Below are 20,306 nucleotides of genomic sequence, written 5' to 3'. Positions count from 1 at the left end.
TTCACAGAATGGCTGCATTAGGCTCCAAAAAGGGAGCGTACAGGCATATTTAACGCCACTGAAACTCTCGATACCAGAGTTGCTTATGGACGCGGCCAGCTTCAAAAACGTGCTCGTGCACGATTCCCCCATAGAAAACAATGGGGCTGTTTGAGCTGAAAAAAAACCTAACACCTGCAAAAAAGCCGCGTTCAGCTCCTAACGCAGCCCCATTGTTTCCTATGGGGAAACACTTCCTACGTCTGCACCTAACACTCTAACATGTACCCTGAGTCTAAACACCCCTAACCTTACACTTTTTAACCCCTATTCTGCCGCCCCCGCTATCGCTGACCCCTGCATATTATTATTAACCCCTAATCTGCCGCTCCGTAAACCGCCGCTACTTACATTATCCCTATGTACCCCTAATCTGCTGCCCATAACACCGCCGACCCCTATATTATATTTATTAACCCCTAATCTGCCCCCCACAACGTCGCCTCCACCTGCCTACACTTATTAACCCCTAATCTGCCGACCGGACCGCACCGCTATTATAATAAAGTTATTAACCCCTAATCCGCCTCACTAACCCTATAATAAATAGTATTAACCCCTAATCTGCCCTCCCTAACATCGCCGACACCTAACTTCAAACATTAACCCCTAATCTGCCGACTGGAGCTCACCGCTATTCTAATAAATGTATTAACCCCTAAAGCTAAGTCTAACCCTAACACTAACACACCCCTAAATTAAATATAATTTAAATCTAACGAAATAAATTGACTCTTATTAAATAAATTATTCCTATTTAAAGCTAAATACTTACCTGTAAAATAAATCCTAATATAGCTACAATATAAATTATAATTATATTATAGCTATTTTAGGATTTATATTTATTTTACAGGTAACTTTGTATTTATTTTAACCAGGTACAATAGCTATTAAATAGTTAAGAACTATTTAATAGCTAAAATAGTTAAAATAATTACAAAATTACCTGTAAAATAAATCCTAACCTAAGTTACAATTAAACCTAACACTACACTATCAATAAATTAATTAAATAAAATACCTACAATTATCTACAATTAAACCTAACACTACACTATCAATAAATTAATTAAATACAATATCTACAAATAAATACAATTAAATAAACTAACTAAAGTACAAAAAATAAAAAAGAACTAAGTTACAAAAAATAAAAAAATATTTACAAACATTAGAAAAATATTACAACAATTTTAAACTAATTACACCTACTCTAAGCCCCCTAATAAAATAACAAAGCCCCCCAAAATAAAAAAATGCTCTACCCTATTCTAAATTACAAAAGTTCAAAGCTCTTTTACCTTACCAGCCCTGAACAGGGCCCTTTGCGGGGCATGCCCCAAAGAATTCAGCTCTTTTGCCTGTAAAAAAACACATACAATACCCCCCCAACATTACAACCCACCACCCACATACCCCTAATCTAACCCAAACCCCCCTTAAATAAACCTAACACTAAGCCCCTGAAGATCTTCCTACCTTATCTTCACCATACCAGGTTCACCGATCGATCCAGAAGAGCTCCTCCGATGTCTTGATCCAAGCCCAAGTGGGGGGCTGAAGATGTCCATTATCCGGCTGAAGTCTTCATCCAAGCGGGAGCTGAAGAGGTCCATGATCCGGCTGAAGTCTTCTATCAACGGCATCTTCAATCTTCTTTCTTCGGGAGCCATCATCTTCCACCCGACGCGGAACATCCTCTTCTCCCGACGCCTACTCGCCGAATGACGGTTCCTTTAAATGACGTCATCCAAGATGGCGTCCCTCGAATTCCGATTGGCTGATAGGATTCTATCAGACAATCGGAATTAAGGTAGGAATATTCTGATTGGCTGATGGAATCAGCCAATCAGAATCAAGTTCAATCCGATTGGCTGATCCAATCAGACAATCAGATTGAGCTCGCATTCTATTGGCTGATCGGAACAGCCAATAGAATGCAAGCTCAATCTGATTGGCTTATTGGATCAGCCAATCGGATTGAACTTGATTCTGATTGGCTGATTCCTTCAGCCAATCAGAATATTCCTACCTTAATTCCGATTGGCTGATAGAATCCTACCAGCCAATCAGAATTCGAGGGACGCCATCTTGGATGACATAATTTAAAGGAACCGTCATTTGGCGAGTAGGCGTCGGGAGAAGAGGATGTTCCGCATCGGGTGGAAGATGATGGCTCCTGAAGAAAGAAGATTGAAGATGCCGTTGATAGAAGACTTCAGCCGGATCATGGACCTCTTCAGCTCCCGCTTGGATGAAGACTTCAGCCGGATCATGGACATCTTCAGCCCCCCGCTTGGGCTTAGATCAAGAGGAGGAGGAGCTCTTCTGGATCGATCGGTGAACCTGGTATGGTGAAGATAAGGTAGGAAGATCTTCAGGGGCTTAGTGTTAGGTTTATTTAAGGGGGGTTTGGGTTAGATTAGGGGTATGTGGGTGGTGGGTTGTAATGTTGGGGGGGGGGGTATTGTATGTGTTTTTTTACAGGCAAAAGAGCTGAATTCTTTGGGGCATGCCCCGCAAAGGGCCCTGTTCAGGGCTGGTAAGGTAAAAGAGCTTTGAACTTTTGTAATTTAGAATAGGGTAGGGCATTTTTTTATTTTGGGGGGCTTTGTTATTTTATTAGGGGGCTTAGAGTAGGTGTAATTGGTTTAAAATTGTTGTAATATTTTTCTAATGTTTGTATATATTTTTTTATTTTTTGTAACTTAGTTCTTTTTTATTTTTTGTACTTTAGCTAGTTTATTTCATTATATTTATTTGTAGATATTGTATTTAATTAATTTATTGATAGTGTAGTGTTAGGTTTAATTGTAGATAATTGTAGGTAGTTTATTTAATTAATTTATTGATAGTGTAGTGTTAGGTTTAATTGTAACTTAGGTTAGGATTTATTTTACAGGTAATTTTGTAATTATTTTAACTATTTTAGCTATTAAATAGTTCTTAACTATTTAATAGCTATTGTACCTGGTTAAAATAAATACAAAGTTGCCTGTAAAATAAATATTAATCCTAAAATAGCTATAATATAATTATAATTTATATTGTAGCTATATTAGGGTTTATTTTACAGGTAAGTATTTAGATTTAAATAGGAATAATTTATTTAATAAGAGTTAATTTATTTTGTTAGAATAAAATTATATTTAATTTAGGGGGGTGTTAGGGTTAGGTTTAAAATTAGCTTTAGGGGTTAAAAAATGTATTAGAGTAGCGGTGAGCTCCGATCGGCAGATTAGGGGTTAATACTTGAAGTTAGGGAGGGCATATTAGGGGTTAATACTATTTATTATAGGGTTATTGAGGCGGGAGTGAGGCGGATTAGGGGTTAATAACTTTATTATAATAGCGGTGCGGTCCGCTCGGCAGATTAGGGGTTAATAAGTGTAGGCAGGTGGAGGCAACGTTGTGGGGGGCAGATTAGGGGTTAATAAATATAATATAGGGGTCGGCGGTGTTAGGGGCAGCAGATTAGGGGTACATAAGGATAACGTAGGTGGCGGTCGGCAGATTAGGGGTTAAAAAAATTTAATCGAGTGTCGGCGATGTGGGGGGGCCTCGGTTTAGGGGTACATAGGTAGTTTATGGCTGTTAGTGTACTTTAGAGCACAGTAGTTAAGAGCTTTATAAACCGGCGTTAGCCCAGAAAGCTCTTAACTACTGACTTTTTTCTGCGGCTGGAGTTTTGTCGTTAGATTTCTAACGCTCACTTCAGCCACGACTCTAAATACCGGAGTTAGAAAGATCCCATTGAAAAGATAGGATACGCAATTGACGTAAGGGGATCTGCGGTTTGGAAAAGTCGCGACAGGAAAGTGAGCGTTAGACCCTTTCCTGACTGACTCCAAATACCAGCAGTAGCCTAAAACCAGCGTTAGGAGCCTCTAACGCTGGTTTTCACGGCTACCGCCAAACTCTAAATCTAGGCCTATGAGTTTAACCCATTACAGGGGTTAAACCCATAGCGTTACAGCATTGCTAGTGATAAAATGACATGCTATAACAAATCACTATAATGTCCCTTTAAATATTTTTAGAGTCTTTCCCCAGGGGAGATAACAAAGATTTGAAACAGGAAACAGAGATAATTATTTGGAAATGAGTGCAAGAGAGATGTATAAGCAATACAAAATATACTAATACTAATAATAAATACTTCTACAATAAGACATTACTATTTCCACAACAATAATTCTTTATTAAGTAAGCAAACCAAAATTCTCATGGTCATACATTTTCCTATATGTAACAAAAAAGTACAATAGTTGCATTACTGACATAAACAGTTAAATATTCTATACAGTAGAAATCAAACATGAAGAATATTATATACAAACAATTTAATTGATCATTTTTTATTGCTTTTTTTAAAGAAAATAAACTGTTTTACCCCTTCCAGCCACTCAGTGGCGCAGTTTACACTGATAAAACTATCTGTTACTACTGATAAAAATGTAAAAATAGATATTTCTGCTCTGTGATTTTTATAGGAAATATTTTCTTTCTTCATGTACATTTATACTCATTGCTGAGGATATCTGCATTATCTTTATGCATTATTTTGATGCCATTATTTTTTACCTGCACACTTTCTGATGCACCAGGTCTTGCTTAGCATGTGCAAGAGTTCACAGTGTAAACATATATGATCCTGTGATTCCCTGACGGCTGTCAAATTACAAAGGCAGTTTGGAAATGGAAGATGTGTAAATGTGGGAGTAAAAAAAATCTACTGCTCATCTAAAAATCAGAATAAGTGCTATTGAATTAACTTTTCATTCTGCTTTTGTTAATTAAGCAGTTGTACTGTGTTTGGTGCTCCTTTAAAAAATGTTAAGGCTGACTTTCCATGTACAGTGATGATGTCATTGTAACCAGCTATGCACAAGGGCTATACCCATGACCTGGTACAAAAGATAAACATTTGAGAAATACTCTTTAAAAAATAACTCAACAATCAATAATAAAACAAAGTAGAAAAAAAATAATCTCTCCTTGGCCCTGTAGCTACCAAAATATGTTATTTATAGCATCCTATGTTTCTATAACACTGGTTTTCAAACCTGTTGTCAGGACTCCCTAACAGGGCAGATTTTGAGGATATCTGAACTAGAGCACAGGTAAAATAATCAGCTTATTAATAAACATGGTTAATTTTACCTGCTCTCTTCAAATGCAATCAAGAAAACCTGGCCTGTTGGGGAGGCTTGAGGACAGGCTTAAAAACCAGTGGTCTATGATGAAAAAGTGCAGCAATCAATGATCTTCCTTTAAAGATGGCCTCATATAGCCCTTGACTTCTGAATACAAACCAATAACTCAAATGATCCCTATTAGATAACTTTCAGTAAGGTGAAGCTATTCTGATTTGTCCTCAAACATATCTTGGGCTGTTTCTCTCGAGGACAGAATGTGGATTCTCCAATAAACCTACAAAAAAGATGCCCTAACATGGTGCCCATTGAGTGGCTGAGTGGGACGGTGGTTGGTCTTCATACAGCAAGACTCAGCTTCTTCAGGTTCAATTCTGATCTGGAGGCTGCGGAACATGGCCAGCTAAGTGAAAAAATATACAATTGTTTTAGGTGAGACAATATGCAGAGTAAAAAAACTGTATCTGATTAGATACATCATCGATATATTGAAAAGTTGCAAACGTCATCTATGAAGAGCAGCATCTCTGTTGGTTCCATACTGCATACTGGTTTACATAAAGACAATTCTCTGTAGTAAAGCAGACACTATCAGAAAACTCTCTATATACACTGTTTATGTTAGCAGGGAGGTGTTATGTTTCATTCTTGGATATGCTCTCAAAATTCCAGGGTAATGGAAATTTATATTAAAGGTGGCTTAATTTAGAGAGCTCCAAAGTGAGACAAAGACTGTTAAATCAATTCACTAAAACATCATGAGGCTCTACAAATCTTAATAGATACGTTCTAAGGAATTACTTAAAAGACTAGGCCAGTTAATTTGCACTAATATAGCTCCACTTAAAGACTATCATGCGCCTGACTTCACCTATATTTATGTTTATTGTTAAAGGGACAGTAAAGTCAAAATTAACCTTAAATTGACTGGCATCTGGCATCAGTTGTTTGTAGCACTGTTACATAGATACAAATACTGCTACCATAGACTGCTAAAGACACATGCACGCTCCTGAGCTCCAAATCAGTCTTCCTAGTTTTACGCTAAACATAAGGATATCAAGAGAACAAAGCAAATTTTATAATAGAAGTAAATTGGAAAGTTGTTTAAAATCACATGCTCTATCTGAATCATAAAAGTTTAATTTGGACTTTACTGTACCTTTAAGGAAAGCAGCTTGTAATAGTTGTCATCCCCTCAAATGTAGTAAGGATTAATTGATGTCAAATCGTCCATATTATTTTATAAGCTCAGACAATACTCATATATTAATAGCAGAGCTTCCGACAACCCATAACAGAGCTAAACTAAGTATATCTGACATAGCACAGCTAGATTCATTACTGAATCATTCACTTATACCAAGTCGCCTGTGCAAATGCATCTTGAATTTATAAAGATTGCTATTCTTATAATAATAAATTGATAGAAAGCCACTTATCCTAGGGTTGCCAATTTCTTTTTAAGAAAATAAGGGAGACTAAGAAATCAAAAAATTTCTCAAATTAAAACTAAAAATGATCCTTTAATTACTGGTGGGAAAAACACTTTTGTAATTTGATACGGTTTGATAAATCAAAATTCTTCATAGAAATCATCTTCGTTCCCACAGTCTAGCTCAATACATTCAACAACTCAGTGAATTAAATTTCTTATTTCAAGGGACATAAAACCCAAAATTTTCTTTCATGATTTAGACTGATTTTGAACAACTTTCCAATGTACTTCTATTATCACATTCCCTTTGTTTTCATTTTATCCTTTGTTGGAAAGCAGGAAGCTAAGTTCAGGGCCTCGATACGATATGCAGTGTCGCCCGCAGAAGCCGGCGACGCCAAAATTTGCGCGGGTTTGGTATCCTATATACGGCGTAACCTAGAAGTTACGCTCCTATATTTCTGCCTTCGCCCGTAGTTTTTGGGGCCATAGACAGGTATACCAAACCCGCACAGTTTGGTATCCAATATACAGCGTAAGGACTTACGTGGCGAAAATGGAGAAATCTTACTCCATTTTCACCTCGCCACAAAATGCAGCTGTAGTAAGCCTTACGCTGTCTATTGGAACCCCCGTAACTCCCTAAATTAGCTGCTAAATAAAACCTAACACCTAACGCATGTGCAATGTCTATCTAACTGTCAACCGTGATCCCCGCCGCAATCCCTAATAAAGTGTTTAACCCCTAAACCGCCGCTCCCGGACCTCGCTGCCACCTACATTAAAAGTATAACCCCCTAATGTGATCCCCCTACACCCTCGCCAGCTACATTACATACCCCCTAATGTGAGCTCCTACCCCGCCGCCAGCTATATTAAACTACCCCCTAATGTGAGCCCCTTACACCGCCGCCAGCTATATTAAATGTATTAACCCCTAATTTAATCCCCCTACACCGCCGCCAGCTATATTAAATGTATTAACCCCTAATCTAATCCCCCTACACTGCCGCCAGCTATATTAAATGTATTAACCCCTAATCTAATCCCCCTACACCACCGCCACCTATATTAAATGTATTAACCCCTAATCTAATCCCCTACACTGCCGCCAGCTATATTAAATGTATTAACCCCTAATCTAATCCCCCTACACTGCCGCCAGCTATATTAAATACATTAACACCTACACCACCGCTGCCCCCTACACCGCCACCACCTAATAAAGTTATTAACCCCTAAACCGCCACCTACATTAACTACCCCCTAATCTGAGCTCCTACCCCGCCGCCAGCTACATTAACTACCCCCTAATGTGAGCCCCTTACACCGCCGCCAGCTACATTAACTACCCCCTTATGTGAGCCCCTTACATCGCCACCAGCTACATTAACTACCCCCTAATGTGAGCCCCCTACCCCGCCGCCAGCTATATTAAAATTATTAACCCCTAATTTAATCCCCCTACCCCGCCGCCAGCTATATTAATTACATTAACCCTTAATTTAATCCCCCTATACCGCCGCCAGCTATATTAAATTAATTAACCCCTAATCTAATCCCCCTATACTGCCTCGAGCTATATTTAATGCATTAACCCCTAATCTAATCCCCCTAAAGTAATCACCTCTATTACCAGCCCTTAAAAGGGCCTTTTGCGTGACATTGCCCCAAAGTAACAGCTCTATTGCCAGCCCTTAAAAGGGCTTTTTGTGGGGCATGTCCCAAAGAAATCAGCTCTTTTACCAGCCCTTAAAAGGGCTTTTTACGGGGCATTGTCACAAAGAAATCAGCTCTTTTGCATCTAATCTAAATCCCCCTACACCGCCGCCACCTATAATAAATGTATTAACCCCTAATCTAATCCCCCTACACCGCTGCCACCTATATTAAATAGATTAACCCCTAATCTAATCCCCCTACACCACCGTCAGCTATATTAACTATATTAACCCTAATTATATTAGGGTTAATTTAGTTATTATATTATATATATTAACTATATTAACCCTAATTATATTAGGGTTAATATAGTTAATATTGTTATTATATTATATATATATTAAGTATAATAACCCTATCTAACTCTAATATCCCTAACTAAATTCTTATTAAAATAAATCTAATTAATATTAATATTATTAATTAAAATATTCCTATTTCAATCTAAATACTTACCTATAAAATAAACCCTAAGATTGCTACAATGTAATTAATAATTACATTGTAGCTATTTTAGGGTTTATATTTATTTTACAGGTAACTTGGTATTTATTTTAACTAGGTACAATAGCTATTAAATAGTTAATAACTATTTAATAGCTACCTAGTTAAAATAATTACCAATTTACCTGTAAAATAAATCCTAACCTAAGTTACAAATACACCTACACTATCAATAAATTAAATAAACTACAAATATCTAAACTAAAATACAATTAAATAAACTAAACTAAATTACAAAAAAAAAAACCACTAAATTACAAAAAATAAAAAAAGATTACAATCAGATTCAAGTTCAATCCGATTGGCTGATTGGTTCAGCCAATCGTATTGAACTTGAATCTGATTGGCTGATTCAATCAGCCAATCAGATTTTTCTACCTTAATTCCGATTGGCTGATAGAATCCTATCAGCCAATCGGAATTCAACGGACGCCATCTTGGATGACGTCATTTAAAGGAACCTCATTTGTCGGGAAGTCGCCGTGCCGGATGGATGTTCCGTGTCGGAGGAGCGAAGAAAGAAGATTGAAGATGCCGCTTGGAAGAAAACTTCGCCCCGATGGAGGACCTCTTCTTTGCTGCTTGATTGAAGACATCGCCGGATGGAAGACTTCTTCTCTGCCGCTTGATTGAAGACATCGCCGGATGGAAGAATTCTTCTTTGCCGCTTGGATGAAGACATCGCCGGATGGAAAACTTCTTCTCTGCCGCTTGATTGAAGACATCGCCAGGATCGGATGAAGAGTTCTGCCCGGCTGGGTGAAGACAAGGTAGGGAGATCTTCAGGGGGGTAGTGTTAGGTTTATTTAAGGGGGGTTTGGGTTAGAGTAGGGGTATGTGGGTGGTGGGTTGTAATGTTGGGGGGTGGTATTGTGGGTTGTTTTACAGGCAAAAGAGCTAATTTCTTTGGTGCATGCCCTGCAAAAGGCCCTTTTAAGGGCTGGTAAGGTAATAGAGCTGTTAACTTTTTTAATTTAGAATAGGGTAGGGAATTTTTTTTATTTTGGGGGGCTTTATTATTTTATTAGGGGGCTTAGAATAGGTGTAATTAGCTTAAAAATCTTGTAATCTTTTTTATTTTTTGTAATTTAGTGGGGGTTTTTTTTGTAATTTAGTTTAGTTTATTTAATTGTATTTTAGTTTAGATATTTGTAGTTTATTTAATTTATTGATAGTGTAGGTGTATTTGTAACTTAGGTTAGGATTTATTTTACAGGTAAATTGGTAATTATTTTAACAAGGTAGCTATTAAATAGTTATTAACTATTTAATAGCTATTGTACCTAGTTACAATAAATACCAAGTTACCTGTAAAATAAATATAAACCCTAAAATAGCTACAATGTAATTATTAATTACATTGTAGCTATCTTAGGGTTTATTTTATAGGTAAGTATTTAGATTTAAATAGGAATATTTTAATTAATAATATTAATTAGATTTATTTTAATAAGAATTTAGTTAGGGATGTTAGAGTTAGATAGGGTTATTATACTTAATATATATATAATATAATAACGATATTAACCCTAATATAATTAGGGTTAATATAGTTAATATATATAATATAATAACTATATTAACTATATTAACCCTAATATAATTAGGGTTAATATAGTTAATATAGCTGGCGGCGGTGTAGGGGGATTAGATTAGGGGTTAATCTATTTAATATAGGTTGTGGCGGTGTAGGGGGATTAGAATAGGGGTTAATACATTTATTATAGGTGGCGGCGGTGTAGGGGGATTTAGATTAGATGCAAAAGAGCTGATTTCTTTGTGACAATGCCCCACAAAAAGCCATTTTAAGGGCTGGTAAAAGAGCTGATTTCTTTGGGGAAATGCCCCGCAAAAAGCCCTTTTAAGGGCTGGCAATAGAGCTGTTACTTTGGGGCAATGTCACGCAAAAGGCCCTTTAAGGGCTGGTAATAGAGGTAATTACTTTAGGGGGATTAGATTAGGGGTTATTGTATTTAATATAGCTTGCGGCGGTATAGGGGGATTAGATTAGGGGTTAATTAATTTAATATAGCTGGCGGCGGTATAGGGGGATTAAATTAGGGGTTAATGTAATTAATATAGCTGGCGGCGTGGTAGGGGGATTAAATTAGGGGTTAATAATTTTAATATAGCTGGCGGCGGGGTAGGGGGATTAGATTAGGGGTTAATAATTTTAATATAGCTGGCGGCGGTGTAAAGGGCTCACATTAGGGGTAGTTAATGTAGCTGGCGGCGGTGTAAGGGGCTCACATTAGGGGTTAATAATTTTAATATAGCTGGCGGCGGTGTAAGGGGCTCACATTAGGGGTAGTTAATGTAGCTGGCGGCGGTGTAAGGGGCTCACATTAGGGGGTAGTTAATGTAGCTGCCAGCGGTGTAAGGGGCTCACATTAGGGGGTAGTTAATGTAGCCTGCGGCGGGGTAGGAGCTCAGATTAGGGGGTAGTTAATGTAGGTGGCGGTAGGGTCCGGGAGCGGCGGTTTAGGGGTTAATAACTTTATTAGGTGGCGGCGGGGTCCGGGAGCGGCGGTTTAGGAATTAATACATTTTTTATTATTAGGAGAGTAAGGGGGGATAGCGGATAGAGGGTTAGACGTGTCGGGCTATGTTTGGGAGGCGTGTTAGACAGTACAGGAGATTTAATAATTTAGTCAGGTTTTGTAGGCGCGGCAGTTTCTAAAGTGCCATAAGTCACTGGCGACTCCAGAAATTTGTACTTACGCAGATTTCTGGACATTGCTGGTTTATCCGACTTACGGCACTTTAGTATCTGACGGCACCGTATATAGGATAGCTTGAGTTGCGAGCTGAAACTACAGGCGGTGGGGGTTCCCTCACTTGCGCCGCAAACTACGATCTTTATCGGATCGCGCCCCAGGAGTGTGCACGTGTCTGCAGTACTATATGGCTGCAGTTTTGCACCAATGTCATACATTAGTAAGAGCTCTAGATGGCAGCACTGTTTCCTGTCATGTAGTGCCTCAGACATCTGCTCGCTACCTATATAGATATCTCTTCAACACAGAATAACATGAGAACGAAGCAAATTTGCTAAAAGAAGTAAACTGGAAACGTTTTTGAAATTATATTCTCTATCTGAATCATGAATGAAAATTTTTTGTGTTTTATGTCCCTTTAAGGCACAGTGGGAGTAAAGACATTAAACTGTTGGATTACATCAACATTATTAAAGGGACAGTCTACACCTATATTAACGTTAGCCCATACCTTAGATTGTGTTCTGATTGTCATAACTCACCCCTTCAACCCCAATGAGTCTGCTTCAAAAACAGAGTTATTCGAAATCAAAAGTTTGATTTCAGTCGTTACAAATGGCCGACCAGCTCCGCCTATAAACTACATCACAGACTGTCTCCATTCAAACGCTCCAATCAAAAGCTTTCGTTGTTTCGCGCATGCGCACCAGCAGAGGAACAAAAAATCCGGAACAAAAGCATATTTTCAATTTGCACACAACCATAGGTTTGGTTTATTGCCAGCTGTGCAGACGGACTTCCATTTACTCACTTCCGTAAAGGTGCTCATGCGTGTTTAGACGGTAATTACGTCAGTGGCTGCTACGTGCACGAGTATGAGCTACAAAGAGAAGACGAGTTCAAGGTAGGAGGAGAAGGGATTGGGCGGAGTTTGTCGGCCATTTGTAACGATTGAAATCAAACTTTTGATTTTGAATAATAAATAAGTTTTTGAAGCAGACTCATTGGGGTTGAAGGGGTGAGTTATGACAATCGGAACACAATCTAAGGTATGGGCTAACGTTAATATAGGTGTAGACTGTCCCTTTAACTAAATAGGAGTACAGGACTCAAATCTTAAATGTTCCAAATGAAGATTTTACATGTTGCAAAAAATAAGGAAGAAAAATGTTCAAAGCAGATAATTAAGGGAGTCTGGGAGATTGTAAAAAAAGGTTTTGGCAAATAAGGGGAATACTTGGAAAAAAGAGAGGGCTGGAAACCCTAATCTACCCACAATCCCCTTATCCTGCCTTTGTAGCTTTCATACAAATACAGAGAAATAGCAATGATGAGCTTCTGATATTGGCTGCAATTTATTAACACTGCCTGTTCACCTCTTGCTTACATCCTATAGTAATATTTAAAACCTTCTCAGCTTGTCATACATTATGCACAAAATGAAGGACCATTTAATAAGTGCCAGAATGTGATGATGTTTTTACTATTATTTCAGCAAATAACATTAAATGAATATTCTTTACACTTGCATATTTATGTTTACTGTACATTACCTCATAAAAGATATTCCAGGTCAGGTTAAAATTAAAAAAATAGGTATGAAACCCAAAATTCTTCTTTCAGAATTCAGATAAACATACAATTTTAAACAACTTTTCAGTTTACTTCTATTATCATATTTGCTTCATTCTCTTTGTATCTTTTGTTGAAGGAGCAGCAGTGCTCTACTAGGAACACATTAGATGAGCTAATCACAAGAGGCATATATGTACATCCACTAATCAGCTTTCTGAGCCTACCTAGGATTTCTTTCTTTAAAGCCGGGGTCTCAAACGCAACTTACCTTGGGCCACTGGTCAAGTTTTCTTCTCCCATGGGGGCTGCTTCCAAAATTTCAAAAAAAATTAAATATATATATATATATATATATATATATATACTCATTACACATGCACCCAGACCCACACAGAACCACACCCCCCTCACACACACGCAACCCCCCCCACACACACACACACACAGACAGACACACACACACACATACAGACCCACACACACACAGACCCACACACACACCCAGACCCACACACACACCCAGACCCACACACACATACAGACACACACATATAGATACACACACACAGACAGACATACAGACCCACACACACATACAGACACACACTGACACACACATACACACACACAGACACACATACAGACCCACACACACACACACACAGACCCACACACACACACATACATACTCACACTGACACACACATACAGATACACACACACAGCCACACATACAGACCCACACACACATACAGACCCACACACACATACATACACACACTGACACACACATACAGATACACACACACACACAGCCACACATACAGACCCACACACAGAGACACACACACACAGACACACACACACACTGATACACACACAAGTTATGGCATGGCACAGTATTTTAAACAATAAAACAAGCTATACCCTCCCTCTGTTAGATAGAGACACACAAAAAACTCACTATAAGGCAACTTTACTTGGCACATACCTTGCTCAAACCCATTGCTTGTCCTCCTCTGCTGCTGCTCCTGACCGTCTCTGCTGCTTCCTGCTCAGCCAGAATTTGCCCCACAGTCTCACTTAGATTGACACTACACTAGCCCAGTGAAGTCCTGAGTACCCTCATCACAACTCGCTCCAGAGTCCAGGCAAAACACAAGCTCAGGGCAAAACACTCCTAGTCTACTCACTCGCTTGCTTTGCTCCTCTGCTGCCACACCCACAAACAGCTATGGCCCCAATTTTGGCGTGCTTCACACTCAGGGGCTTATATAGAGGCGTGGGCCTGGAGCTGCAGGTTAATCAGCCCACAGCTCTTAGTTATGGGGAATAAGTGGCTGCCGTTACTTTGAGATACCTGCTTTAAAGGATACCAAGAGAATGAAGCAAATTTAATAATAAAAGTAAATGGGAAAGCTGTTTAAAATGACATGATCTATTTAAATCATAAATTAAACATTTTGAGTTTCATGTCTCCTTAAGGGCATGTTAGGCTTATATTAGGTTTATATTTACCTGTTTGGAGCTGACAGAAATAGGTTCCTTTAGCACAATCCATATGACACTCTCAAGAAGCGGCGGAACAGTCAGGGATCCTAGATATGTCCAGTAATCCATGCAACTAGGTAGCAAACATGAGGGTTCAAAGTTTGTAAATGAAGATTGTTTGCCCTAAAAATGCACAGATTTGGTTATGTTTTTATTATTGTTTGTTTATTTCTGTATCAATAGTTCAGAAGAAAACATTTGTTTGCAATGTATCTCTTAAAATAAATATGTGATTCAAAGGGATTCATAGCGCTCTTTCTCACTTAAAGGGAGATAAAAGTTAAAAAACATTCTGGTCTAGCGTGTTAGAGCATTTTATTATTGTGCTGTTACAAGAGGCATTCGTGTGTAGCCACCAATCAGCTAGTTCCCTACAGTTACTACTCTTTAGCCTACCTAGGTATGTTTTTCATTTAAGCAAACCAAGAGAACAAAAGTCATGCTAATAATAGAATTAAATTGAAACCTCTCTTAATCATGAAAGTTTATTTTTGACTTGAATGAATTAAGTGAATGAGAAAGAGAGGGCTGGCTTATTACTAGTTTAAGGGATAATGTGGAGTAAAAATCTGTCAATACCAGGCTAAATCTCACTAATTACATTTTGTTAAATATCATCCATGTTGACTTAAAGGGAAATAAAACTCAATCTTTTGTGATTCTGGGTCTGATATGCAAAACCTTGCCGTTAAGGCAAGAAAGTCCTACCTTACAATTCAAGGTCTAAAAAAAATTACAGAGATTTTGTGCAATTTCTCTCCATGCTGGCGAGGTTTTGAATATCAGGCCCTTAGAAAGAGCATACAATTTTTAAAAAAAAGTTCTATTCCCATGGTATTCTTTCTCCAAGAGATACCTAGGTAGATGTCTAGAAATAACGCTGCCATCTAGTGCTCTTGGAAATAGGTAACATTCTTGCATGCTCCTGAGCTAACACCCCTGGTTTTCATCAAAAGACCAAGAAAAAAAATATTTTGTGTTTCATGTCCCTTTAAATAGTAATCTACTCTAATCTATTAGAAAAGACATACAAAGTATCTAAAATTTTGGTTTTCTGTTGCATTCCTATCTATTAGAAAACACTTTCTGCTCGTATTACAAGTTGAAAGTAACCGCAATCGCTTGAGCTCAATCTCAATTTAGAATGATTACTGCATCCTCCGAGCTATGGTTAACTGTTTCGCGAAACAAAAAAAAAAGGCTAAGTAGATGAAAACATGTAAAAACATATTTATGTTATACTGTGTATTTACTGTAAATATTTCACATTCCAATGTTCTGCACAATTTTCTATGTGTTATGTATTTATAAATAGATATTCCTATATATATATATATATATATATATATATATATATATATATATATATATATATATATATATCTGTATATATCTATATATACTACTTAATAGATAGAGCTCATACAAATCAATTGAACCAAAGTAGAACTAAGGCCGCACCGGATATTAAACCACACTATAAATGCACATTCATCGAGTGTGCTTAAACATATATAGATTTATTAAAAATACAAAGCCATAAACAAGAGCAGATGATGGTTCAGTACACAAAGGAAAATAAACAATTTTGACCCAAAGATATATTAGCATGCTAGCAAATGTATGAGCCGGCTATTCAAAAGTCCACCTGTAGATCCGGGCACTTAGTGTTAGTAACACGCTCCGGTTAAGGGTGAACAGAAACACCGTCCTTTATCCTCTTAGGTGCAGATGTTTGTCCGGTACCGGACTTCGTTATACCTTAAAGAGTCAATTATAGACAGTAACTCAATGCCAATATTCCTCTTTGCTAGACGTTATTTGGGTAACCACTACTTGCAAGACTTTCCGCTGCACGGCTTACCTTCACTTGAACAATATCACTACGGGTACCTTCCACATATGGATCCCTTCTGCAGTATCTTTCTTTGTGATGCAAACCAGCCTGTGCAGTACTTCACTTGCCACGCTAGTGGTATACCGACCAATTGTTACCGCACCCTCCAAGACTGCTCCACCATGTTAGCGTTTACCACGCTGTATCAGGTAATCCAATCATTACGCGTTTCGCCCCTCCCCCTTTCTGGGCTGGACTTAGAGCTTCATCAGATGTGTCAAATTGACAGCTTCGCTAGTCTTTATACACTTGTGTGGATACTTTGTTCCTACCGCTCCACTGATTCTTAAAGGGGAATTGCGCTCATATGATGTTAACATGGCTGAACAAACATGTGCTAAATATTCTTAGCAATATAACATAGACATCAAAATGGCTATACATATGAATTTTTAACCCAAAAAGCAATGCAGCAATAAAACTTTGACATAGCATTGAAAAGGTTACATATGGCTAAACATATCCTTCTAACCACATACATTTATAGCATAAATAATAAGATGTACAACATCTAATTCAATACTATTGTCTATCACAGAAAACAGAAAAATTAAATTTTTTCATTTAGATCCAGAGGAGAGAGGGTATTGAGTCTATACATCCAGCGTGACTCATGCTGGAGTAGTAGCTGATCTACATTACCCCCTCTCCTTCTGGGTCTGATATGTTCAATACCCAATATTTTGAGCTGAGAGAAGTCAGAGCCATGCATATTTTGGAAATGCCTAGCCACCGGGCTTTCAGGGTCCTTATCCTTAATGCTGTCTCTGTGCTCTCTCACTCGATCCTTTAGCTCTCGTGTAGTTTTCCCAATGTAAAATTTGGGACACGAGCAGTGTAACATATAAATGACATTCGTGGTGTTGCAGACAATCCTTTCATTAATATAATAAGACTTCTCAGTGCAGAAATTTGAGGCCTTAACTATGTATTTACAGTATACACAGTGGCCACATGGTTGGCAGTCCCTCCTAATCTGTGACTTAGTCAGCCAGTTTTTAGGAGTATCTTTTTGGAACTCACTGTGGACTAGTCTATCCTTTACACTCGGTGCTCTTTTAGCTGTTAATAATGGATATTTAGGAATGAATTTAGCAATTGTGTTGTCATTTGCCAATATATGCCAATGTTTTCTGAGGATATCACGAAGTTTATCCCAATGGGAATTATACTTGGTGATAAGACAAATTTAATTATTGCTTGCTGATTTATTTGCCTCCTTGTATAACAGTTAGCTTCTTGGTGTCTGAAGAGCTCTGACCCACGCTTTGCGTATTTGATTCCAAGAATATCCTCTTTGGAGGAACCTCTGGGCCATTTCAGTCGCCTGACCCTCAAAGTCGGACTCAGTGGAACAGCACCTTTTCAACTTCAAAAACTGTCCCACTGGAATCCCATTTTTCAGCGCGACTGGATGATGGCTTGATGCATGTAGCAAACTATTAGTATTTGTTTCTTTCCGAAACACCTTTGTTTTTAATGCTCCATTTTCAATTGTTAACCTAAGGTCCAAAAAGGTAGCTTCCTTATCACTAATTTGATGAGTTAAGAACAGATTTTTATTGTTCTTATTCAATAACTCAACAAATTCCCCTGCTGATGCTGTACCACCTTTCCACAATACTAGGATATTGTCCACAAAGCGCAGCCACAGGGCGACGTGAGCCTCCACCCATTGGTCTAAACCTTGGAACACATCAATTGTTTCCCAGACGCCTAGATGTAAACAGGCATAGGTGGGGGCGTACAATTGTAGGTTGTGGTAACAATTGGTCGATATACCACTAGCGTGGCAAGTGAAGTGCTGCACATGCTGGTTTGCATCACAAAGAAAGATACAGCGGAAGGGATCCATATGTGGAAGGTACCCGTAGTGATATTGTTCAAGTGAAGGTAAGCCGTGCAGCGGAAAGTCTTGCACGTAGTGGTTACCCAAATAACGTCTAGCAAAGAGGAATATTGGCATTGAGTTACTGTCTATAATTGACTCTTTAAGGTATAACGAAGTCCGGTACCGGACAAACATCTGCACCTAAGAGGATAAAGGACGGTGTTTCTGTTCACCCTTAACCGGAGCGTGTTACTAACACTAAGTGCCCAGATCTACAGGTGGACTTTTGAATAGCTGGCTCATACATTTGCTAGCATGCTAATATATCTTTGGGTCAAAATTGTTTATTTTCCTTTGTGTACTGAACCATCATCTGCTCTTGTTTATGGCTTTGTATTTTTAATAAATCTATATATGTTTAAGCCCACTCAATGAGGGTATTACTGTTGCATTTATAGTGTGGTTTAATATCCGGTGCGGCCTTAGTTCTACTTTGGTTCAATTGATTTGTATGAGCTCTATCTATTAAGTAGTATATATACATTTTTGGAACTGCCAGCACGGATATAGATACCTGTTACATAGCATTCTGAGTGCCCCCAAGCCCGAAGTATTAATCAAATGTATATATCTATACCTACAGTATATATAATCATGCATATATATATATAGGTATAAATATATATTTAAGTAAAATACCTTCAGATGTATATAGAAATATGTAATTTTTAATGAATAAATAGAACATATTCTTTTATGTGAAGAACATTGGAATGTGAAATATTCATATTTTCAAGTCGAGTTAGCGCACTTGAGAATATGCAATTGGGTTTGCGCATGAGTCGGATGTTTTTTTTCTCCACTTTTTTGCTCAACTGACTTCTATGGGGGAATAGGATATCATGTATGCGATATTGTAAGTTCGGGTTAGCGCTCAAGGGAAAACAGTTTACTTTCAACTCATAATATGAGCGCAACCCGACGGATGCAAAAAGTTTACGTCAAATAGTGCTCCACTGGTAAACTGGCTCTATATCTATTTCCTATGTTGTTTCCTCCGTGTTTTTTTTTATGTTATTTTTTATTCTGTGCATACTCATGTCACATGCTTGTTTCCTGGTTAAAAAATTTTTTTTATGGCTCCAATCCCACTTTTAAACTATGAAAATTTTACAAAACTAAGATACAAACATTAGATTGTTTTTTACTGTGGGCAATGGATTAACAATATTCTTGTTGTCCCTCTGTCTACTGTTAAATCAGACCCAATCACTCAAAATTAATTTATAAAGATATTTGTTCATTAAAAGTACAACTGGCAAAATACATAGCAGGGTTATTTAAAGGGACATAATACTCATATGCTAAATCACTTGAAACTGATGCAGTATAGCTGTAAAAAGCTGACAGGAAAATATCTCCTGAACATCTCTATGTAAAAAAGGAAGATATTTTACCTCACAATCTCCTCAGCTAAGCAGAGTAAGTTCTGTGTAAAAAGTTATACTTCACCTGCTCCCAGCTGCAGGTAAAAATAAAAAAAAATGAAGAAATGAACAGCAGCCAATCAGCATCAGCAGTGCTGAGGTCATGAACTCTTACTGTGATCTCATGAGATTTGACTTAACTCTCATGAGATTTCATAGTAAGCTTGCTTTACCTGATTGGTGAAATAATATGAGAGTGCACGATGCTCATCCTTTCAGATGTCCCGGGACATACACACTAAAATGCTGCTTAGAAATCCTTTACAATGGGAGGTGGCTACTGAGGAACATTTGAGGTAAAATATCTTTCTTTTTTACATAGAGTTGTTCAGGAGATATTTTCTAGTCAGCTTTTTACAGCTATACTGCATCACTTTCAAGTGTTT

At 37.9% G+C, this 20,306-nt stretch overlaps 1 protein-coding gene across 1 annotated transcript in view; it reads right to left on the bottom strand.

Annotated features, from left to right (window-relative positions):
- Positions 1 to 4,220: 4,220 nt before the first annotated feature.
- The window catches only part of LOC128661026 (carbonic anhydrase 13), a 55,427-nt gene continuing 39,341 nt past the window's right edge, over positions 4,221 to 20,306 (bottom strand). Inside the window, exons 6-7 of the mRNA XM_053715171.1 lie at positions 14,673 to 14,828; positions 4,221 to 5,601 (exon numbers count right to left, since the gene is read on the bottom strand). Of these exons, the coding sequence (XP_053571146.1) occupies positions 5,476 to 5,601; positions 14,673 to 14,828 (282 nt within the window). The 3' untranslated portion in view covers positions 4,221 to 5,475. The remainder of the gene's footprint in view (positions 5,602 to 14,672; positions 14,829 to 20,306) is intronic.

This window comes from Bombina bombina, chromosome 5, assembly GCF_027579735.1.
Source record: "Bombina bombina isolate aBomBom1 chromosome 5, aBomBom1.pri, whole genome shotgun sequence".
Taxonomy (NCBI): Eukaryota; Metazoa; Chordata; class Amphibia; order Anura; family Bombinatoridae; genus Bombina; species Bombina bombina.
The sequence above is the reverse complement of the archived record's forward strand: the minus strand, read 5'-3'. Positions and strand labels throughout refer to the sequence as shown.